Genomic DNA, 25186 nt, shown 5'->3' on the forward strand with positions numbered 1-25186 from the left:
TGTAATTGCTAGAAATAGTCTTTTTGTGCAACATGAGGGACTTAAATTTCGTTTCAATCAAAATTCAATCGTTGTTTGGAGTTAGGATTTTGAAAAACAGTTAAAACTTTTTCATAAATGCTGTCTTAAAATTTTTTTGACCATTTTTACAAAATGTTTCAATTTTTCGTTTTTATGGATTCTGCTTTTTCCATTTTTTGTTCTCCTCGGGAGAATAGATCTTTGTCTGGGATGATTAGTTATCTTTTATCCTTACATTGTGCCCATATTCTTCAAATTCTGGTTAGTATCTTTCTATTTTTGTCCTGGTACCTACTTGTTTTTTCGGTATTTTAATTTTTTCAGTTGTTAAAAATGAATAATTTCAGATTTTCTTAGATTTTCTTCGTTTCTTTGGTTTTCCTTTGATTTCATTCAACATAAGGCAGTTTTGAGAGTTTGCTAGCAAGCGTTTTCCAAAATTTCTACTTATTACTATTTACTGCATTTTTGTTTCCGGATTTGGTATTAATTTCAACAATTTTTTGCCTTGGAATATTCTTCTGCTGCTTATGTCTTTCTATGTCAATTTAATTTTTGAATTAGTTTGAAATTATGTTGTCTAGCCTAAGTAGAACAAGTAAGAAGTGTGCGTTGTTTTTTGTCTTATTTGCAGTGATTAGAAGTGTAATTAAAGTGGTTTTGTGGTTCTTAAATTCGAGCTTTCTTTTTTGAAAAGAATTAACTTAGTTTCTAAGATTATTATCTGCCGGTTGCTTTCGCGATCGTTTTGAGATTAGATTCATGATCTATTTGAGGGCAATTGATAGCCTTGTAAGCTTTTTCAGCCTATGAATTTCCTGAACATCTTAGTTATTTCGGATTTTATCGTTACCAAAAGTTTTCAATAAGATAAAAATTTTGCTGCATTTTGTTTCTCTTGGTGACAGTGGCTAAGTTTCACCAATTTTTGGATCAGACCTGGGGAGGTTATGAGTAAATGATTTAATACAAAAAGTAAAGGCATCCGCTTCAATTACGGTTTGTTCGAAGTTTTGACGCTTCGAGTCGCTTCCGGAATTCTTCCGGCTATTTTTTTTTTACAGGAAGCAGATTTGTTCACGCGGAATTTTGAGCTAAAAGCGAATGTGAAAAAAGCTGTCTCGGTAAAGATTTTCGCTAAGCGAGAGAAGTTGTTTGATCATGCGCTTCGTTTAGTGAATGACTTTTTGACTTTGAAAAGTAGTTTTTGACTGAATGGCACATATAGATAACCGTTTTTAGCCGTTTTTGGACTAAGTGGCCCAATTTTTTTGATTTTAATTTAGTTTCTTATAGAAATAAAGTTTATTCGATACTATATTGAAATTTTCACTTCGGAAATTGATTCCACAGTGTTTTGCAGAGCATAAAATGCGTTTCAAATTGAAAATTAGCACATATTTCTTGATTTTTTGGTTAATTCTTGGCTTTTTTTCTATTAATTTCTTCATTTTTGGATCTTTGAACCGTCTTTTTGTCAAAAATCAGTTAGGGTGGCAACTTCTCTTTGATAATTCATATACTCAACGCCTCTTTCTACCTCGATGTAATTTTGTTTTTATAAATTTTACATATGCTGATCCGCTTTTGGTATTTTTTTCCGATTTTCGTCAGTTTTTTTTGCTTGTATTTTGGTTGTAATTGCTAGAAATTGTCTTTTTGTGCAACATGAGGGACCTTAATTTCGTTTCAATCAAAATTCAATCATTGTTTGGAGTTAGGTTTTTGAAAAACAGTTAAAACTTTTTCATAAACGCTGTCTTAAAATTTTTTTGACCATTTTTACAAAATGTTTCAATTTTTCGTTTTTATGAATTCTGCTTTTTCCATTTTTTGTTCTCCTCGGGAGAATAGATCTTTGTATGGGATGATTAGTTATCTTTTATCCTTACATTGTGCCCTTATTCTTCAAATTCTAGTTAGTATCTTTCTATTTTTGTCCTGGCACCTACTTGTATTTTCGGTATTTTAATTTTTTCAGTTGTTAAAAATGAATAATTTCAGATTTTCTTAGATTTTCTTCGTTTCTTTGGTTTTCCTTTGATTTCATTCAACATAAAGCAGTTTTGAGAGTTTGCTAGCAAGCGTTTTCCAAAATTTCTACTTATTACTATTTACTGCATTTTTGTTTCCGGATTTGGTATTAATTTCAACAATTTTTTGCCTTGGAATATTCTTCTGCTGCTTATGTCTTTCTTTGTCAATTTAATTTTTGAATTAGTTTGAAATTATGTTGCTAGCCTAAGTAGAACAAGTAAGAAGTGTGCATTGTTTTTTGTCTTATTTGCAGTGATTAGAAGTGTAATTAAAGTGGGTTTGTGGTTCTTAAATTTGAGCTTTCTTTTTTGAAAAGAATTAACTAAGTTTCTAAGATTATTATCTGCCGGTTGCTTTCGCGATCGTTTTGAGATTAGATTCATGATCTATTTGAGGGCAATTGATAGCCTTGTAAGCTTTTTCAGCCTATGAATTTTCTGAACATCTTAGTTATTTCGGATTTTATCGTTAACAAAAGTTTTCAATAAGATAAAATTTTGCTGCATTTTGTTTCTCTTGGTGACAGTGGCTTAAGTTTCACCAATTTTTGGATCAGACCTGGGGAGGTTATGATTAAATGATTTAATACAAAAAGTAAAGGCATCCGCTTCAATTACGGTTTGTTCGAAGTTTTGACGCTTCGAGTCGCTTCCGGAATTCTTCCGGCTATTTTTTTTTACAGGAAGCAGATTTGTTCACGCGGAATTTTGAGCTAAAAGCGAAAGTGAAAAAAGCTGTCTCGGTAAAGATTTTCGCTAAGCGATAGAAGTTGTTTGATCATGCGCTTCGTTTAGTGAATGACTTTTTGACTTTGAAAAGTAGTTTTTGACTGAATGGCACATATAGATAACCGTTTTTAGCCGTTTTTGGACTAAGTGGCCCAATTTTTTTATTTTAATTTGGTTTCTTCTAGAAATAAAGTTTATTCGATACTATATTGAAATGTTCACTTCGGAAATTGATTCCACAGTGTTTTGCAGAGCCTAAAATGCGTTTCAAATTGAAAATTAGCACATATTTGATTTTTTTTAGTTAATTCTTGGCTTTTTTTCTATTAATTTCTTTTTTTGGATCTTTGAACCGTCTTTTTGTCAAAAATCAGTTAGGGTGGCAACTTCTCTTTGATAATTCATATACTCAACGCCTCTTTCTACCTCGATGTAATTTTGTTTTTATAAATTTTACATATGTTGATCCGCTTTTGGTATTTTTTTCCGATTTTCGTCAGTTTTTTTTGTTTGTATTCTGGTTGTAATTGCTAGAAATAGTCTTTTTGTGCAACATGAGGGACTTTAATTTCGTTTCAATCGAAATTCAATCATTGTTTGGAGTTAGGTTTTTGAAAAACAGTTAAAACTTTTTCATAAATGCTGTCTTAAAATTTTTTTGACCATTTTTTTACAAAATGTTTCAATTTTTCGTATTTATGAATTCTGCTTTTTCTTTTTTTTGTTCTCCTCGGTAGAATAGATCTTTGTATCGGATGATTAGTTATCTTTTATCCTTACATTGTGCCCATATTCTTCACATTCTAGTTAGTATCTTTCTATTTTTGTCCTGGCACCTACTTGTATTTTCGGTATATTGATTTTTTCAGTTGTTAAAAATGAATAATTTCAGCTTTTTCTTAGATTTTCGTCATTTCTTTGGTTTGCCTTTGATTTCATTCAACATAAGGCAGTACTGACAGTTTGCTAGGGCGCGTTTTCCAAAGTTTCCGCTTATTACTTTTTACTGCATTTTTGTTTCCGGACTTGGTAATAGTTTCAACGATTTTTTGCCTTTGAATATTTTTCTGCTGCTTATGTCTTTCTATGTCAATTTAATTTTTGAACTAGTATGAAATTATGTTGTCTAGCCTCAGTACAACAAGTAAGAAGTGTGCGTTGTTTTTGTCCTAATTGCAGTGATTAGAAGTGTAATTATAGTGGTTTTGTGATTCTTAAATTCGAGCTTTCTTTTTTGAAAAGATTTAACTTAGTTTCTAAGATTATTATCTGCCGTTTGCTTTCGCGATCGTTTTGAGATTAGATTCATGATCTATTTGAGGGCAATTGATAGGCTTGTCTGCTTTTTCTGCCTATGAATTTTTTTAACATCTTAGTTATTTCGGATTTTATCGTTACCAAAAGTTTTCAATAATATAAAATTTTGCTGCATTTTGTTTCTCTTGGTGACAGTGGCTTAAGTTTCACCAATTTTTGGATCAGACCTGGGGAGGTTATGAGTAAATTATTTAATACAAAAAGTAATGGCATCCGCTTCAATTACGGTTTGTCCGAAGTTTTGACGCTTCGAGTTGCTTCCGGAATTCTTCCGGCTATTTTTTTTACAGGAAGTAGATTTGTTCTCGCGGAATTTTGACCTAAAAGCGAAAATGAAAAAAGCTGTCTCGGTAAAGATTTTCGCTAAGCGAGAGAAGTTGTTTGATCATGCGCTTCGTTTAGTGAATGACTTTTTTACTTTGAAAAGTAGTTTTTGACTGAATGGCACATATAGATAACCGTTTTTAGCCGTTTTTGGACTAAGTGGCCCAATTTTTTTGATTTTAATTTGGTTTCTTATAGAAATAAAGTTTATTCGATACTATATTGAAATGTTCACTTCGGAAATCGATTCCACAGTGTTTTGCAGAGCCTAAAATGCGTTTCAAATTGAAAATTAGCATATATTTCTTGATTTTTTGGTTAATTCTTGGCTTTTTTTCTATTAATTTCTTCATTTTTGGATCTTTGAACCGTCTTTTTGTCAAAAATCAGTTAGGGTGGCAACTTTTCTTTGATAATTCATATACTCAACGCCTCTTTCTACTTCGATGTAATTTTGTTTTTAAAAAATTGACATATGCTGATCCGACTTGGTATTTTTTTCCGATTTTCGCCATTTTTTATATTTGTACTTTGGTTGTAATTGCTAGAAATAGTCTTTTTGTGCAACATGAGGGACTTTAATTTCGTTTCAATAAAAACTCAATCATTTTTTTGCGTTAGGTATTTGAAAAACAGTTAAAACTTTTGCATAAATGCTGTCTTAAAAGTTTTTTAACCATTTTTTTTTACAAAATGTTTCAATTTTTCGTATTTATGAATTCTGCTTTTTCTTTTTTTCTCCTCGGGAGAATAGATCTTTGTATCGGATGATTAGTTATCTTTTATATGTCTTGAAAGCTGAACAATAAAATGTATTGGTTTTCCTTGAATTTTTTTTTTTATTTTGAACTTTCAAAAATCAGGAATGTGTTTTTGTTACGGTGTTCCTTACATTGTGCCCATATTCTTCACTTTCTAGTTAGTATCTTTCTTTTTTTGTCCGGGCACCTACTTGTATTTTCGGATTTTGATTTTTTTAGTTGTTAAAAATGAATAATTTCAGCTTTTTCTTAGGTTTTCGTCATTTCTTTGTTTTGCCTTTGATTTCATTCAACATAAGGGCAACATGAGGGACTTTAATTTCGTTTCAATAAAAATTCAATCATTTTGTGGCGTTAGGTTTTTGAAAAACAGTTAAAACTTTTTCATAAATGCTGTCTTAAAATTTTTTCGACCATTTTATTTACAAAATGTTTCAATTTTTCGTATTTATGAATTCTGCGTTTTCCTTTTTTGTTCTCCTCGGGAGAATAGATCTTTGTATCGGATGAGTAGTTGTCTTTTATATGTCTTGAAATCTGAACAATGAAATGTATTCGTTTTCCTTGAATTTTTTTCTGATTTTGAACATTCTTCTGATTTCTGATTTTTCTGATAGTTAGTATCTTTTTATTTTTGTCCTGGCACCTACTTGTATTTTCGTTATATTGATTTTTTTCAGTTGTTAAAAGTGAATAATTTCAGCTTTTTCTTAGATTTTCGTCATTTCTTTGGTTTGCCTTTGATTTCATTCAACATAAGGCAGTACTGAGAGTTTGATAGCAAGCTTTTTCCGCAATTTCCACTTAAGACTATTTACTGCAACTTTCTTCCGGCCTTGGTATTCAATTAAACGATGTTTTGCCTTTGAATATTCTTCTGCTGCTTATGTCTGTTCTATGATCAACTTAATTTTTGAATTAGTATGAAATCATGTTGTCTAGCATATGTACAACAAGGAACAAGTGTGTTGTTTTTTGTCTTAATTGCAGTGATTAGAAGTGTACTTATAGGTGTTTTCTGATTCTTAAATTTGAGTTTTCTGTTTTGAGAAGATTTATCTTAGTTTCTAAGATCTCTATCTGCCGTTTGCTTTCGCGATCTTTTTCAGGTTAAAATCATGAATTGTTTGAGGGCAATTGATAAACATGTCAGCTTTTTCAGTCTATCACTTTTTTGACCACTTTAATTATTTCGGTTTTTTAACGTTACCGAACGTTTTCAATGATATAAAATTTTGCTGCATTTTGTTTCTCTTGGTGACAGTAGTTTAGGTTTCACCAATTTTTAGAGCAGACCTGGAGAGGTAGTGAGTTAATGTTTTAATACAGAAAGTAGTGGCTTCCGCTGCAATTACGGTTTTGTTAGTGAAGTTTTGATTCTTCGAGTCGCTTCCGGAATTCCTCCGGCTATGTTTTGTTTTACTTCGTCGAACTTTTTTAGGCTTTACCATTTTGCCGCTTTTTCGACATATTGCGTGAAATCTTTTGACTTCTCTAGGCTAGTTTCTCTCTTCTCTCATTCTGGTAAAAGTGATTTTGAACATCAGTTGCTCAGCAAAGCAATTCAAAATGAACAGAGTCATTATAAAAATTTGAAATCAGAAATGGAAACGGGATAAGCCCATAAAGCCCAATTTTAGATGCCCGCTATTTGAACGTCGTTCCTTTAAGTCTTAGTTACCATCTCTTATGCTTATTGGTATTGATAGTAGCCCCTGTAGCCTGTCTCTAAGAAACAGAAGATGTTCAACTATGAAATGCCATCAAAATAGATGGGACTTAAAAAATTCTTTTGTACAAAATTTTTTTTTTCAATATCTTCTATTCGTTCAATCCCAATTGTGCTTATTGGAATCAACGGCGGCTATTTTCCGGCAATCTGCCGGGTATTTTTAATGTTTATGCAATATATGGCCCAACATAAGCTATCTTTTGATTCGATACACGAGGATTTGTTAAGTAAATAGTCATAATCTATTTTTGAGAGATTCTTCTGTCTTCTGATACCGATCCATTTGAGAGATTCTGGCCAGTTCAAAGTATTTTTTGCTGTGTATTGGAATTTCGATATTCTTTTTTCAGCTCCAAATTGACATCAAAATAGTTCGAACTTTAAAGTTGTTTGTACAAAAATTTTTGAATTGACTTCTTTTTTGAATTGACTTTTTCTTTTCTTTCAATCCCAATCTTGGTAATGGGAATCATCTGCGGCTATTTTCCGGCAATCTGCCTGGCATGCTTTTGTTTTGTCTTCTGACGCTCTTTTGCGTTTTTCTCTCTCTCGCTCTCTTTCACAAGCAAGATCTTATAAGGCATTTGATTGATTAGATTTTGATTATACATTAGTTAATAGCTAAAAAAATCAGTTTTTTAAAAATTTATTTTCGATTAAATATATTTTGTCAAACAAACTAATGATAATTGGGGCAATCTGTATATGAATACGTTTACGGCACGCAAGTCTATTTCGCTGCTCTGTCTGACCGTCTGACGGTTGTTTTTCCAGAGGAAACAACCGTAAGCGGAATGGCTGACTGTTCTAATTGAGGCGTATAATGTTAGGCTAAAGCGCGATCAGGCGAGACCATTTTTTGTACTGACCTTTTGTTTTAATTTCACCGCCTTGATTTCCATAAAAATTAGCGGAAACTTTTTGCCTGTTTCATACAAAAATTAGCTTCGATTTTGCTTTCGACTAATATCCCACCCGCTCTGAAATTATATAGCTTTTTTCTGATGATTGGTTGATTATAAATGACAGAATTAATAATGGTTGATGTCATCACTTGGGGTTGACGTAATGTGAGGGGTGATAATTGTTTTAAGCCGCCGTCATCTTCTCGGCTTTTCCAAAATATCACAGGAATTTTTTTGGACTCTTCTTGGCTAGTTTTACTTTTCGCTCAAAATGCATATAAACCACTGCTTCTCAGCAAAGCAATCTTAAGGTGATCAGAGTCAATATAGGTGAACAGAAGTAAAAATAGGTCAACTCCTAGATCCCAGTTTAAGAAACCCGTAATATGAACGTTGTTGTAATTAGTCTTAGTTACTAGGTTTAATGTGTAATTGGTCGTCAAACAACGTTTGTATCAATTATTTTAGCCCTGTTGGTCTTCCGTTTTAATGCGATTTTTTTTTATACCAGTTTTTCGTCTGATAGTTTTTTCGTCTGTCTATTTGAATTTTCGTCCTCAAAAGGGATGTACAGCTAAGGCCTTGAGGGCTTTAAGTCGCTGAGCAGGTTCTCTTAGAGGTTTCCCAGTCTCTAGTTCTACAAATTACCAAATCGAATAAAATCTTTGTGTGGGGCCGATTTTTTGGCGTTTTATACCCCCATTCCTCAAGTCCACCTACCGCAGCAACTCATTCCACCCCTAATCATGCATGCTCGAGATCCCCCAAGCTTCGCTCATTTTTCTTGCCAATTGGGTTTTTCAAACTCAATCGGTCTTTGATATCTCACTCAATAGATTAGCAATTGTATTGCTAATGCTTGTCCGAATTTGTAACTTGGAGTCGCAGCACTAATCCGTGGTCAAATATTTAACTTGAGTTAGTAGCTTTGGTAAAGAGATATGGAATTCCGACGCAATTCCAATCAGAATCTCTAAAAGGTGCTGAGTTTCCACTAACAGATTACTCCGGCTTCAAAACTAGAGGTTTAGAAGAGCAACTGCATTCAAATAAGGCTATTAAAAGAGTGAAGTTAAGTAAAAGTAATGAAAATGGGTGATGTGAACAAGTTGAACAAATCACCTTACAGACGGAGGTAAATTATGGTTTAGTGAAATATTGGAAGTCATTAATATATCATACTAACATATGGAGGTCAATAGCATTTAGTTCAATATTTTGATCATTGTATCACATATCCTCTGCTTTGATAAATTTGAGAGTAAGGCTTGAAATCAAATTGAAATTTATTTGCATAATTTGATTGATAAATAATAATGGTAAAGTATTGAGTTAGTGAGACGCGAATGTCATGTGAACGTGGAAGATAAACATGAAACAAAATTTATTATGCAACATTACTAGTTTTCCAGGATACTAAATTTTATTTGAAAATGTGGCACATTAAAAAGCTGACTGAAGAATTAAACACAAGAATAACTGTAAAGGTGACACGAATGAGTGACAAATATAACGTACAACGAATGAATTAGAAGTACATCATTGATAATGAAAATTGACTAAATTAATGTTGAATTGTTTGTTATTGGTGAGTTTAACCATTAGTTTCTGCATCGAATACACTAATGCTCATTTTCCTCATATTAAGCATAATCATAGTCTGGGGTTGTATTTGTCAGCAGACGTACTCGAGGGTCGGGTGGGCTATTGACTGCCAGTTCAAAACTACTCTTCGGGTGGCGGCTGCGTTGACTCCCTTGATTAATCGTCGCAATCACCGGGTTCGCAGTGCGTTGTTTCTTCGGGGCTGGGACCGAATCTGATTCGCTTACTGAACAAACCGTGCTTTCAAAACCATAGTAGTCTGGTGCACGTCTATTACGTTTGCCCGTTGATGTTGGCGGTGTTGAAGTCGAAGAAGCTGCTGTTGTTTGGGGTGGCTGTACTTCTCCTACTTCTCCCCCGGGTAACTAGTGGTTGCAGCTTAGTTGGTTTTCTTGAAGTCATCGCCTTAGAGATGTTACTATTTGTCGCGGAGACGCCTAAAAAGTTTTCATTATGTCAGTGCCTAATTTTGATGTCTCCTCTGTATTTTTTCCGTAACTCGTTAGAATGGAACGCATCTTTCTCCTCCGTAGTTGGTCCGGCTTTGGTGCCGAATTTCGCAATATCATTGTTCCTAAGGCGAAGTTCGGGAACACCGGGCTCTTGGATAACTGTTGTGGTTGGGGAGGTGCCGAGTACTATTTTTCCGGGTGCTAACGTGTCCCAAAGTCCAATACCCATCCATTTTTGTCCAAGTAGTCTTCAACTGGGAGTGTCAGCGTCTAAATAGTGGTTCAACATTTTTTCATGTGTTAGATTTGTTGATTCTGGATTTGTACTTATATTACTAGGTGTTTGGCTTTCTGACAAAGTGTGCTTGGAAAGGTGTTACATTTGTTGTCTTTTGTTTACAATCACCTAATCAATACAATATTAACTTTATTGATTCTTTTAATGTGAATCTGTTTTTTTAGTAGCTAATTTTTTGCAGCCTAAGCGTATTTTAATAGTTTGTAGCAAACGTTTTACTAATCCAATGGCTCGATGATCATTTGCAGTGCTGTTATTATATTAAGGTTTTTTTGCTTGCAGAAAATTTCCTCTTTTTTTCTTTTAGGCATTTGGCTTGATCTAATCGGATTTTACGTGGTACTCCATGAATTTGAATGTGTTCATCTAAAATTTTTACAATGTTAGGTCCATTTCTTTTCATCAAATAGTTCTGTTGGATATTTGCAGAAACGGTCAATACATGCGAGAAAATGTATGTGTTGATCTTTTTCTTTTTTAATTGGTCCGCCAAAGTCTATTTGAGTTTCTTCATTTGGCTCAGAACAATACTTGTGGGGTTTCCACTTAGATGCCGGGATTACTTGTCTAAGTTTTTTTACCTACGTCTGTACATGCATTGCACCTGGCCGCTTTTTTGAGAATTTACCTCTGCATATACGGCCACAAAGCGTATTGACTAAGTTTAGTCATACTCCAACTCCCAGGATGTGTTAGGTGGAGTGATTCGAGTACCGCTTCCTGGATGGAATTCGGGATTGCCACTTTCTCGTCAATGTATACGCATCCTGAGCTGACGTGAAAGTCGCGCCAGTAGGTATGCATATACGAATTTATGTTCCTGCATCGTTGTTCAGCTTTCTGCAAAATGCAGTCTCTAACCTCCTTCAGTACTGCATCTTTATTCGTCAGGACTTCCAGGAATCCTTTTGTGAACAACTGTATGAGGTTATTGTCGAAAAACTCCTTCTTTGAGAGCTCCAAATTAGGGTGGTGGGTCCTTCGTAAGGCAATTTTGTAGTGTTGACCTCCGAATTTGGCGTGGATTGGAAGGTCACTCGCCCTGTGTTTCCAGATTAAGTTTGTGGTGAAGCAATTGTGGAACTCATTCCTTCTGATTTGAGAAAGTGGAATAGTGCTGCGTTGGCAGAGGGAAAATTTAGCAACTGAGTTGTGCGAGAGTTTGAGGCAGAAAGCAGTTTGGAATTGTTTATTTGTTGGGAGTAAGTGGACGTGTGAACTGTGTAGTGTTTATCTCGTCAATGTGCTGTGATTGACAGTTGAGTGGTGCGGAATTTCCATAAAATGCTGCAATCGCGTCACGATTGCGGGTAATTGTTGCAACCGCAAATTCCTCTTCATATTTGTTTGTAACTTTTGCTCTCTGATTTGGTTGGCGAGGAATGTAATCTACCAGTCCCAGTTTAGCACCTGGTATATGTTCAATGTTAAAATGGAAAGGTAATAATCGATCTATCCAATGTGTGAGGCGACTAATATAGGATTTATTAGATCTAGGTTCTTTCATGATAGATAGTAATGCTCTGTGATCAGTAATGACAGTGAAAGATTATCCAAATAGATAATATTTAAAGTATTTGACAGACCAATCCACTCCTAATAATTCTAATTTGTTGACACTACACCTTTCCTCATTGGTGTTAAGTAATCGTGATGCAAATGTTACCTGTTGGTGATCGTTGCTCTAATGCGGCACCTAAGCCCGCTCAAGTTGCGTCGCTTTTGATGCGGGTTTACAAATATGGATTTTAGTCTGTTTTCAATTGTGTTTGCTACTTGATTTTCAATGTGTTGGAAATGTGTTTCTGGCTTATTATTCCAAACATCTTTTGGGTTCATTTTAAGAAGAGGACGAAGCTGATGACATAATTGTGAGAGGTCCGTTATGAATTTATCTGTTATGAAAAAGTAGTGTACTAATCCTAAGAAGTATCGTAATTAATTTATTTTTTTTTCGGTGCTGAAAGATTTAAGATTTCTGATGTTTGACTCTAATGGAGAAATACCAGATTGGCTAAATTTATAACCTAACCTTTCTATTTCGGTTTTGGCAAAATGACACTTAGGTGTTTTTATTCTGACGTTGTCCTCATCCAGTCTTTTCAAGCATTGATAGACTAATTTTAAATGATTATCTTGAGATCCTCGACTGACGATAATAATATCAAGGAAACAGTGTATTTGTTTTAAGTCCTACTAGAGTATATTCCATCAATTTTTGATATGCAGCTGGAATGTCAGTAAGACCATAGAATCCAGCAATGAAACGATATGTGCCTGTACATTCGCTAATTATATTGTTGAAATTGCCATGGCGGGACGTTTCCGGGTCTATATCTAATTGACTTTAAGCGTACTTCAAATCCGTATGTTACTATTTGTCGAGGAGACGCCTAAAAAGATTTAATTATGTCAGTGCCTAATTTTGATGTCTCCTCTGTATTTTTTCCGTAACTCGTTAGAATGGAACGCAATTTTCTCCTCCGTAGTTGGTCCGGCTTTGGTGCCGAATTTCGCAATATCATTGTTCCTAAGGCGAAGTTCGGGAACACCGGGCTCTTGGATAACTGTTGTGGTTGGGGAGGTGCCGAGTACTGTTTTTCCGGGTGCTAACGTGTCCCAAAGTCCAATACCCATCCATTTTCGTCCAAGTAGTCTTCAACTGGGAGTGTCAGCGTCTAAATAGTGGTTCAACATTTGTTCATGTGTTAGATTGGTCGATTCTGGATTTGTACTTATATTACTAGGTGTGTTTGGTTTTCTTACAAAATGTGCTTGGAAAGGTGTTACATTTGTTGTCTTTTGTTTACAATCACCTAATCAATACAATATTAATTTTATTGATTCTTTTAATGTGAATCTGTTGTTTTTAGTAGCTAATTTTATGCAGCCTAAGCGTATTTTAATAGTTTGTAGCAAACGTTCTACTAATCCAATGGCTCGATGATCATTTGCGGTGCTGTTATTATATAAAGGTTTTTTTGCTTGCAGAAAATTTCCTCTATTTTCTTTTAGGCCTTTGGCTTGATCTAATCGGATTTTACGTGGTACTCCATGTTCATCTAAACTTTTTACAACGTTAGGTCCATTTCTTTTTATCAAATAGTTCTGTTGGATATTTGCAGAAACTGTCAATACATGCGAGAAAATGTATGTGTTGATCTTTTTCTTTTCTAATTGGTCCACCAAAGCCTATTTGAGTTTCTTCATTTGGCTCAGAACAATAGTTGTGGGGTTGCCACTTAGATGCCGGGATTTTTGGTCTATTTTTTTAACCTATGTCTGTACATGCATTGCACCTGGCCGCTTTTGTGAGAATTTCCCTGTGCATATACGGCCACAAAGCGTAGTGACCAAGTTTGGTCATACCCAACTCCCAGGATATGTTAGGTGGAGTGATTCTAGTACCACTTCCTGGATGGAATTCGGGATTGCCACTTTCTCGTCAAAGTATACGCATCCTGAGCTGACGTGAAAGTCGCGCCAGTAGGAATGCATATACGAATTTAAGTCCCTGCATCGTTGTTCAGCTTTCTGCAAAATGCAGTCTCTAACCTGCTTCAGTACTGCATCTATGCAATCAACTAAGCAGTCCTTTTGTAAACAACTGTGTGAGGTTATTCTCGAAAAACTCCTCCTTTGAGAGCTCCAAATTAGGGTGGTGGGTCCTTCGTTAGACGATTTTGTAGTGTTGACCTCCAAATTCGGCGTGGATTGGAAGGTCACTCGCCCTGTGTTTCCAGATTAAGTTTGTGGTGAAGCAATTTTGGAACTCATTCCTTCTGATTTGAGAAAGTGGAATAGTGCTGCGTTGGCAGAGGGAAAATTTAGCAACTAAGTTGTGCGAGAGTTTAAGACAGAAAGCAATTTGGCATTGTTTATTTGTTGGGAATAAGTGGACGTGTGTTTATCGCGTTAATGTGCTGTGATTGACAGTTGGAGTGGTGCGGAAAATGCTGCAATCGCGTCACGAATGCGGGTAATTGTTGCAACCGCAAATTCCTCTTCATATTTGTTTGTAACTTTTGCTCTCTGATTTGATTGGCGAGGAATGTAATCTACCAGTCCCAGTTTAGCACCTGGTATATGTTCAATGTTAAAAAGGAAAGGTAATAATCGATCTTTCCAATGTGTGAGGCGACTAATATAAGATTTATTAGATCTAGGTTCTTACATGATAGATAGTGATGCTCTGTGATCAGTAATGACAGTGAAAGATTATCCAAATAGATAATATTTAAAGTATTTGACAGACCAATCCACTCCTAATAATTCTAATTTGTTGACACTACACCTTTCCTCATTGGTGTTAAGTAATCGTGATGCAAATGTTACCTGTTGGTGATCGTTGCTCTAATGCGGCACCTAAGCCCGCTCAAGTTGCGTCGCTTTTGATGCGGGTTTACAAATGTGGATTTTAGTCTGTTTTCAATTGTGTTTGCTACTTGATTTTCAATGTGTTGGAAATGTGTTTCTGGCTCATTATTCCAAACATATTTTGGGTTCTTTTTAAGAAGAGGACGAAGTTGATGACATAATTGTGAGAGGTTCGTTATTAATTTATCAAAAATTTGATCTAAATTTGTTTAAGTAGTGTACTGATCCTAAGAAGTATCGTAATTGTTTTAAATTTTTCGGTTCTGAAAGATTTAAGATTGCTGATGTTTGACTCTAATGGATAAATACCAGATTGGCTAAATTTTTAACCTAACCTTTCTATTTGTGTTTTGGCAAAATGAAACTTAGGTCATTTAATTCTGAGGTTGTCCTCATCCAGTCTTTTCAAGCATTGATAGACTAATTTTAAATGATTGGCTAAATTTATAACCTAACCTTTCTATTTCGGTTTTGGCAAAATGACACTTAGGTAATTTAATACTGAGGTTGTCCTCATCCAGTCTTTTCAAGCATTGATAGACTAATTTTAAATGATCAGCTTGAGATCCTCGACTGACGATAATAATAATAATATCATCAAGGAAACATTGTATTTGTTTCAAGTCCTACTAGAGTATATTCCATTCAGCAATGAAACGATATGTGCCTGTACATTCGCTAATTTTATTGTTGAAATTGTTATGGCGGGACGTTTCCTGGTCTATATTTAATTGACTGTAAGCGTACTTCAAATCCAGTATAGAGAAAGTCTGTTTCATTCGATGCATTTGTGTTAATATTTTGTTGATTTGTGTCTTAGATTATTATTAGGCATCTGATATTTATTTTCATGAATGGACTTATTTAAAATTTTGGATTCTAAAGCCAGTTTAACGGCTTTATCTCTTTTAACTTTTACGACGATTGGAGATATAAAGTTTTTTCAGAGCGACTATAAAGTTTTAAATTGTGTTTTTCATCTGTTAATTTTTTAAGTTCTGCATTTACTAAGGGTTGAAGATCCTTTGGTTCTTGTCTTCCTTTCTGATGAGTTGTGGAGTGAAATTGTTTTGAAATGTGGAATTCGCAGTATGTTTGTGAGATTTACTGATTCGGGAGATGAGACCTGGAAAATCGAAAGCTATTTGTTGTTTGATTGGAAATTGATTTTAATTAACATTTAATAGTTGTCTTGATTGATTTACGGAAAGTCCGAGGTATGGAAACAGGTCACGTCCAATTATGTCCATCTTCGACGACGGTAACTTTGATGTCTTTAGCCAACCAGTCACTGCATTTTACCGCAGTACTAATAACACCAACTATTTTGATTAAATCATTTGTAAATGTTTTCAAATCTTATAAATCCCGACGGTTTTGTCCAATAGCTATCTTTGTTGCTCAGAACAACCGCATTTGCTAGGCTTTTGTGAATGATTGTGCCGACGCTACCGGAGTCCACTAGTGCTTTAGTCTCAGTTTCCGAATTGCGTTTGCATATTGACTGGTTCTATTCTCTCAAAGTTTGTGATGACTGCTACGCAATTATCGTCAAGGTCGTCGTAATCGGAGTCGTAGTTCGCTTCAGAAGTGTTATGCTTTTTAGCATAGAATCTATTTGGTAAACTTGTTATTGTGTAGCAGATGTTCCAACTGTAGCGGCTTCAGATGTTACATCTTTTACATTATTGACTCTAGGTTTTGGTTTCATCGGGTTCTTTATTTTCGGCAGACTTTTGCAAAATGATTATTTATACCACAGTTTTTACAAGTTTTTCCTCGTACTGGGCAGTTTTGTCGATGGCTAGGTGACCAAGTTCGGGCAGAGGGGTTTTTACAGTTGTCTGTATTAGTCTGGGATTGTTCCACGATTTCTGAATACTGTTAATTGCGGGATTAGCGATTTGATTAGATACTGTGTATGCTGTGTTCCCCGAAATTTTCAGTTGGTTTTGTTTGTCCATTTCTACAATAATTGTTAGTTCTCGCGCCTTCTGGGGGGTTCGTGTTCCTTTCAGGAGTTCAAATTGATTTTCTCCATCTTGAATATTAGCAATGGATACATCTCGAATGATCGATTCTTCATTACTGCCGAGATCACAATTTAAAGACAGTTCGCGTAGACATCCATAAAATTTTTCCACTGATTTCCCTTTTAGTTGTTTCTTGTTAGGAAAACGTAGTGGTCGAAAATTTTGTAAAGACGTTATCCAGAGCGTCCCACAAATCTTTTGTTGATATTTGATCAATCTGAAGGGTGGGTCCTTGTGAGCCAAAAATCCGTCGGCCTTTCGTGCCTAGACTGAGGTAGTTAAGGAAGTCAGCTTTGCTGTCACGTAATTTCCAAGGCCTGTCACCACATAGAATTCCCGCAGCCTCAACCTTTGGCGTTTGTTGAGCCGGGTCTTTCCCATTATAGCCCCCCATGAAATTATAGCCCCCCCATTATGGTATAATTACCATGTTTGGGGGGGCTAATAATTACCATGTTTGGGGGGGGCTATAGGTTATCTGACCACTAAGCTGGGGGGGGGGGCTATAATGGGAAAGACCCGTTGAGCCAAGCATTCTTTAACTGTTCGTTTCTGATTCTGCGATCGCGTTAACTTGGGACAGTATTATTGTCGACGTCTTCCTCGTAGATCGGTTCAGGATGAAGTGTTACTTCACCGGGGGTGCTCCTCGTAAGATATTTATTGAAATTCCCTCTTTTGCCAGGACTGCTAATTTTAAGATCATTCTCCATCTTTCCCATCTTAATGGAGGTTCCAAGTTGGGTCGCTCCCAGAACGGTTCTATTCCATGTAGAGCGCGTTCTTTAGGTGCTGACTGCGGCATTTGATATCTAGCTCAATAGATTAGCAATTGTATTTTGTATTTAATGCTTGTCCGAATTTGTAACGTGCAGCACGAATCCGTGGTCAAATATTTAACTTGAGTTAGTAGCTTTGGTAAAGAGATATGGAATTCCGACGCAATTCCAATCAGAATCTCTAAAAGGTGCTGAGTTTCCACTAACAGATATTTCCGGCTTCAAAACTAGAAGTTTAGAAGAGCAACTGCATTCAAATAAAGCTATTAAAAGAGTGAAGTTAAGTAAAAGTAATGAAAATGGGTGATTTGAACAAGTTGAACAAATCACCTTACAGACGGCGGTAAATTATGGTTTAGTGAAATATTGGAAGTCATTAATATATCATACTTACATATGGAGGTCAATAGGATTTGGTACAATATTTTGATCGATGTATCGCACGGCCCATGAGAATCATTGGCGTTTAGTTCAAGTAAATCTGCCGCGTATCTTCCAATATCTAATTAGAGAGAAAGGTACAATCCGTTAAACTTCTGAAAAGATAAATTGCTCTTTTTTAGTTCCAAAGACGCCAGAGGTTGACGAGGATGAGTGTTCAGTGGCGAAGAACGTAATCATGTTCAGGTGGAAGTCACTATTGGATGTGAGCAGTTTCCGAATTAATCAGAGCAACACTTCCAGATCCATTTCTCACACTGGCGCCATTGCATTGACTCCAGGTGCTTATTTCAGTTCCTGTTGTCTGATAAGAACTTGAAGATTTTGTAAAAAAAAAGATAACTAATCTCTGAAACTGGCTGATGTTAGACAAAATTCGAACCAGAAAAATTTATTGGGATAATCTGGCACAAAGTACATAGATTACGCAACAAAGTCAAAAGGGGGACTAGTTTGCATTTTATGAGGTTAACAAGAAAAAAAGATTGGTTTCGTCAATTATTTGAATGTTTACGGGCATCTTTCACTCAAATGAGCAATTATGCTAAAATTATTTAAACACTGGAACTTGCATTACTGACACTAAAATTACTGAATGTTCTCTTGTGTTAAGGAAGTGATATTGTTCGGGGAATTGGAGCCAGTGGTGCGCTGGACAGAAGTGTGAGTACATGTAGTTCCAATGCATCATCCCTTGTGACGTTTGTGGTTGAGTTCAGAGAGGACAGTGACGATGAGTGGACCATCCGGTTAGTAATATTCCACTGCAGCTGTTTGCTTCATTCCTGATAGATCTTGAATTGGTTCCAAACGATGTCCTGAATTATAACAAATTAGTCTTGCTGGTCTCATGCGTTTTTATAGCTGCGAAGTTGCAAGTTGAGTATGTTGCGATAATCTTGTTTTTACGATGCAGCGTTTTTTGGAAAAGAACTGCGTAATGTGAAAACTAAATGTTAGTTCAATTTGCTTGAGCAAAATTCAAGTGAAGAGAAGTGAGAGTTCTTTTTATGTCAATGCCGCATTTTTTAGCGAGAGCGGAAAAAAAGGTGCGGAAAAATTTTGATTAAGTGACCCCATACTTTTCTTCGCGTGCGGCGATTTGGAATCAGTTTTGTTTCCGCTTATTTTTCTTGAAGAAGTGGCTCTACTGGGCTGCAATATAGATTTTGAGGTGTTTTCTAGACCTGCTTACCGTTTTGGGCAATTCGGAGGCGTTTCAATAGCCGCCGTCAGCCTCTCAGCTGCTATTATTTAGGCGCTCTCCTTTAAGTCGCTTTACCTTTTAATCGCGTTTTTCGTTTTCATACGTCATGATTTTTTATGTTTGACCTGTGATTTACCTTACTCAGTGTTTCAACTGATTGGATTTTAAATTCTTTCACGCATTGAATTACGCAATTCGGTGAATAGGTCAATGTCAAAAGAGCAAAAGCAATGGGATAAACCGATAAAGCCCCGTCATTAAGTCAGTTCATTAGGTTATCAAAGTTCATTAGAGCTATTGATAGCTGATATTAGTATTAAGCCCAACAGCTTTAGGTTTAAAAGCTGAATAAAGTATAGTTTTAGAATCTAACTGAAACTGCCCACCAAATTAGAACACTTTTTTGAAAAAATTCTGTCAATTTATCTTTTTAATTGCTTTCAAACGAAGTTTGTAGCAATTATATTAGTCATTCATGTCGGTCTTTTTTATGCGATTTTTCGTCTGACGCTTTTGACTTTAACGGGATAAACAGGTATTACCCAGCGGGCATTAAATGCTCTTAGAGCCTTTCAGCTCTGTTTCAGCTCAAACTGTGTTGGAGACCTACACTTATGTTGTGAAAGGGCAGTTCTTAGAGGTTGAAGACCCCTCCACTGTTGCCCCCCCACGTTTGCCTCAACCCCTCCCCCCCCCCCGCGCAGTTACCCCCACCCCACTGTTGCCCCAATCAGCGCGTGCCCCCCCGTTTTTAGCTACTGAAGAACAACCGATCGCTAAAAACACGCAAATTTAAACTATTTTGTAATTTTTTTTCAGGCTTTTTGAAAATTTTTGACCTTTTCGAATTTTTATCAGCCCTACGTTTTAGGGAACCTCCTCTAGGTTTTAATAATAAGTTAGTGCATAATTTGAAGTGGTAATGGAATGATTTCAACATTTTAACATCACGAATTTTAGCATTTCTTCTGTCAAAACATTTTTGAGTTTTTTGACATCTATTTTTCCTGGTTCAGGTATTTTTGGGTCCAGAAAACATCCTAAGGGGTTTGATAAAAGTTACTGACAATTTTTATTGGCCATAGAATAGTTTTTCAATTTTAATGTCACAAATTTTAGCAATTAGGTTTTTTCAGCCTCAAGAGTCAAGGAACCTCCTAGGGTTTGAAAATAGGTTACTGTATAATTTCTAGATGTAATGGAATGTTTTTCCAGATTTTAACATCACGAATTTAAGCTTTTTTGCCAATTTTTTTGCCATTTCAATTTTTTGACATTTATTGTCATTATTCAGGTTTTTTGAGTCTCAAGGGTCAGAAATCATCCGTTAGGGTTTGATAATAAGTTACTGGAAAAAATTTTGTTGGTCATGGGTTAGTTTTCAACTTTTTAATATCAAAGTCTTAGCAATTTTTTTAAGCTTTTGAATTTTTTCTCCTTTTTTAGGTTTCTCTAGCCTCAAGAGCCAGGGAACTTTGTCCAGGGTTTGTTAATATGTTACTGGATAGTTTATAGATGTAATGGAATGTTCCTCAAGATTTTAATATCACGAATTTAAACAATTTAAAATATTTGCAATTTTTTCAAGTTTTTGAATTTTCCTCGGCACCAGGGTCACTGGGACCTATTCTAAGGTTTGATTATAGGCTGTTGTATAATTTCTAGAGTTAACGTTATAGTGATCAATATTTTTTATGACTCCAGTTTTAGTAATTTTTCGATAAAATTTTGAATTTTTATTTTTTGAACTTTTTTTACCATGTTCCAAGTGTGTGGATCTTTATGAGCCTGTGAAAATATTTCAGGCTTGATACACGAATACTGCATAGTCTTTTAAGACATTGAAACGGTTCTTAAGATATTAGTTTTAGCAAGAGTTTTATCGAGTTTTATCGAGTTTTAGCAAGATTTTTTCGAAGTTTCGCAATTGTTTCTAAAGTTTCAATTTTTTTGTCCTTTTCTGAGTTTAACGACCATTACTCGCCAACGAAACTTTTTATGTCTCAAAGATCGGTTACTTGACAGAACTTTTGAGAGACAAATTGGTTTCGACCTTTTTTACTGCGATTTTGAGAACTTTTTTTTAATTTTGCCTTTCAGTTTTTTATGTGATTTATTTACTAACAAGGGGAGAAAACTAACAAGGGGAGAAAAGTTGCGGAGTCGAATCCCATTATGGAAATTATTCCTACCTCTCTTTCTCTATGTCGGTTAGGTCTTCTTTCTTTTTCTTTCTTGTTCACGTTTTATCTCTCTCTCTCTCTCTCTCTTTGTCGATGCCGCACTTCAGCTGCTGTTATGTAGCCTAATGTCATCATCTCTGATCCTCATTAACAATGAGTTATAGTAGAAATGTTTTTATCATACATGAATTAACAGGCACCTTTTGGAAATCACTGTTAGTTGCTCTCGAAAGCAAATATAATAATCCTGTTTGTCTCTTTTATGCAATTTTTCGCTTGGCCGAATTTTTCGTCTGACCCATTTGACTTTCCTCTTCAAAAACTGGATAAAGAGGTAGCGACCAGTTTGCATTATGTTTGCTTAAGTCCTCTTAAGTTCTCATTAAGTTCTCTCAGCACGCTAGTTTTGAAGCATGCGATTAACAGAAACTGTTTTGGAGACTTAAACTTATTGTGTGGAGGGCGGTTCTTATAAATTGGTCCCACACCCCACCCACCCACCGCCCCCACATCAGTCCCCTAATCCATTTTTGCACCCCCGCTGCGCTCACCTTGCGCCCCTTTAATTAATTTAAAGATGACTTCTGAAACCGTGGCTAGCTACTGACGAAGACAACCGCTCGCCGGTCGTTTGAGAGCAATTCGCTCGACGTTTGTCGGTTGTTTCTTTTTTTTTTTCTGTTTCAATCCCAATGTGAGTCAAGGGCTACAGCGGCGGCAATTTTCCGACAGTCTGCCGGCTATATTTGCGATTTTTTCCCCTTTGTAAACTGATATGTTGGTTTTGACGAGTTTTCATCCTTTTTTTGGGCCAAAAAGTTTTCTAGATCCATTTGAGAACGAGTGGCTAACAGATTGCTTTTTTTTTGTTATTAGACGCGAAGAAATAGCGAGGCTATTATTAATTCTTCGTTTTTTTACAATCCAAAGGATTTGGGTTGTTTTGGGGCGTGTTTGTTATTTTCAAAGATGTCAAATTGTAGTAGTGCTTTTAGTCACGGTGAATTGTTGATGACAATCCTTATCGGCTTCCTAATGAAGTTTATAGTTAGTGGTTTGAGTTCATAGCTATTGGCTTTTATTACTTCAACGCTACTTGTTTTCTAAAAAGTTTTAGTGAGTTTTTATTTAGTTTTGATAGCTATTTTTTATCTCAAAGTTTTATGATTTTGTCAAAGTTCACATATATGAAAAAATTAGAAAACAAAATTGTTGAATTTTGTTTTTTTTTCCAATTTCCTCACCTAAAACACTGTTTTGTTTTTTTAAATTAACTCCGATTGCGAGCTATTATTAAGCTTCTCGTTTTTTGTTACAACAATTTGAGGTCGCCATCAGCTCAAATATGCGTTTTCTTCAATAATTCATGCAATTCATGAATTTGGTGCGTAAAGTGATTTTTCACTTAGTGGTGCGATTTTTGGTTCATTCGCGTGATTTAATTTTGGTCGCATACGACTTTCGTCACTCTCAGAAATGACTTTCCTCGCTTTCAGCGCTACTTCAATTCAAGGAAATGAGATCAACTCAGTGTATGTGGCTCTAATTGAGGGTTATTTGAGAGCCGCTAATAGAAGCAGCAATAAGTTATACAGATTCCTAATGAAAATATAATATAACATCTCAGAAATTAATAACAGGAAGAGGGATTACTATTTGTCGGTCTGTGTATCTTTTTCAGGCTGCAGATCTGCGAAGCTATTGCAGTTATTTTGTGGCAAGCTGCCAGCTATGTTTTTAGAGCTTTGTTACTTTTCGGTTATCATAACAGCTAGTACAATTTTTGTGATTTCTAACTACTGAGTTTTTTGTGGAGGACTAGTTTTTTGTTGGTCTCGCAAAACTAGCGGGTCTTGCGTAATGTCTCCAATTTTTTCTCCGGCTCCATTATAAAGGGCTCTTTTTTATAATAAATGAGGACCAAAAAAGTTTCTTCTGGTATGGAGTGGATTTTCTGTTGCTGATAAATAATGTACTTAGCACTTTTTTAACTTTTTTCTTAGCTCTCCCTTTTTAAATCAATTTTTTTCGTTAATGTTCTCAAATTTTAAAATTAATTGAGAAAACTAATTTCAACTCATTAATAGAAATGTCTCCTGTATTTTAAATCTATTTCGAAAAGTTACAGTGGAGTTAATACCAAATTCTTTTAGTTTTATAACTATTGAATTGGCGACGTCAGGTATTTCTGTAAGCTTTCCATTACCGGAAATTTTTGGCTTTGGTTTTGTTGTCCCGTCGTCTGCCGCTCTTCGTCGTTTTTTTATGTTTACACGGAACAGCTGAGAAGTCAAATGTCTTGCCTGGTGTCTCATTTACATTACGTTTACGGTTAGGTTATTTCTCATTAGATGTAGTGGGTGTTGTTTTAGGTCCTTTTGCGTGAATAGATTTTTGACCATTCGTCACTTCACAAAAAAAAATGGCCCATGCATTTAAAAATTAGGTTTATTTAAGTTTAAATGAAAGACGCTTTGTGTACAAACTTTTTTTCTTGAACAAACTTTTTGGTCACACAAGACTTACTCATTTTCAAAATGACTTTTGCTCATTTAAGTTTGAAGAGTTAAGATCAATTGAGGTTACCGTAATTAAAGCTCGTTTGAGGGAAGACATCAAATTTACTAGAAATTCAGACACCCTCACGATGCGATGCCTTAACTGTTTAGGAGGCAGATGGAGAGTTGTGAGATGGAGTTATGTGATCTGAAGTACAACACAATGTACGTGGTGAGGGTTAAGGCTCTCTCTTCCTCTGGTGCCAGCCCATACTCAAATGAGAAACTGTTCACTACATGGCCATTACGTTAGTTCAATGAGTTCGCTTGTGGTCGATTGTATTTATGAAGTAAATGGTTTTACAATTATTCATGAGTACTATGAACCTTTTCGGTATAGACTAAAACAATTTTTTACATTTCAGAATCCATTTATCCTGTAACAGCCCTTGCCCTATTCATCCTAGGCAATATTAATTTCCAGTTGTTAATCTGTTATTCTTTAGACTCCTTTCCGCCTTGACTTTGTGACTTCCGTGCCACTTGAGATTAGTGTATTTATTTTCAAGACCACAACTCTGCACGCATTTTTTTTTTATTTTTTGCTCGTTTCGAGAGCCAATTGAGAATTGTTCCGTTGGCCCTATTCCTTCGCCCGAAAAACAGATATTAACGTTCTGCTTTGGATTCAGCCAGTTGAGCCTTTTCTCAACCAGTTTTATAATTATTATATTCAGCTTAATTCAGTATTATAAAAAATCATTTTGTTGATTCTAAAGAAAAGGAAAAGATAGAGCCCAGAAATAAGGTAAGATCAATTGGTTTTGAAGTTTTTATTTTCATATATAACAACCCGGTATGTACTTCTAAAATTGAACGGATTTATGCGAATGCGGGAATCGAGTTTGGGTTGTTTTAGTTGAAATTAACCACTTCAAAACTTATTGATCTTACCTTATTTCTGGGCTCTATCTTTTCCTTTTCTTTAGAATCAACAAAATGAATTTTTATAATACTGAATTAAGCTGAATATAATAATTATAAAACTGGTTGAGAAAAGGCTCAACTGGCTGAATCCAAAGCAGAACGTTAATATCTGTTTTTCGGGCGAAGGAATAGGGCCAACGGAACAATTCTCAATTGGCTCTCGAAACGAGCAAAAAAATAAAAAAAAATTGCGGGCAGAGTTGTGGTCTTGAAAATAAACACTAATCTCAAGTGGCACGGAAGTCAAAACAAAGTCAAGTCGGAAAGGCATCTGAAGATTAACAAATTAACAGCTGGAAATTTGTATTGCCTAAGGACGAATGGGGGGGGGGGGCTGTTACAATCCGAACGGATTAAGAATGTAATATAGAGTTTTTGATGATTCGCGCTTAGCCGAAGGTCGGGGGGACAAATATGGTTTCTAAAAAGAGGATGAGGCTTTTCCTATCCTTTTTCTGACATTGAAAGCAATGCTGGTTTCTAGTACGTAGTTTAGAAAAT

At 35.5% G+C, this 25186-nt stretch overlaps 1 protein-coding gene across 2 annotated transcripts in view; it reads left to right on the forward strand.

Annotated features, from left to right (window-relative positions):
- LOC142337807 (putative E3 ubiquitin-protein ligase MID2) overlaps positions 1-25186 on the forward strand; it is an 85992-nt gene that overhangs the window by 47466 nt on the left and 13340 nt on the right. For both annotated transcript variants that reach the window (XM_075387334.1, XM_075387335.1), the window contains exons 11-13: positions 17933-18091; positions 18424-18559; positions 23870-24006. In XM_075387334.1, coding sequence (XP_075243449.1) covers positions 17933-18091; positions 18424-18559; positions 23870-24006 — 432 coding nt within the window. The remainder of the gene's footprint in view (positions 1-17932; positions 18092-18423; positions 18560-23869; positions 24007-25186) is intronic.

The sequence above is a fragment of the Convolutriloba macropyga genome, chromosome 4 (assembly GCF_964194025.1).
Source record: "Convolutriloba macropyga chromosome 4, txConMacr16.3, whole genome shotgun sequence".
Taxonomy (NCBI): domain Eukaryota; kingdom Metazoa; phylum Xenacoelomorpha; order Acoela; family Convolutidae; genus Convolutriloba; species Convolutriloba macropyga.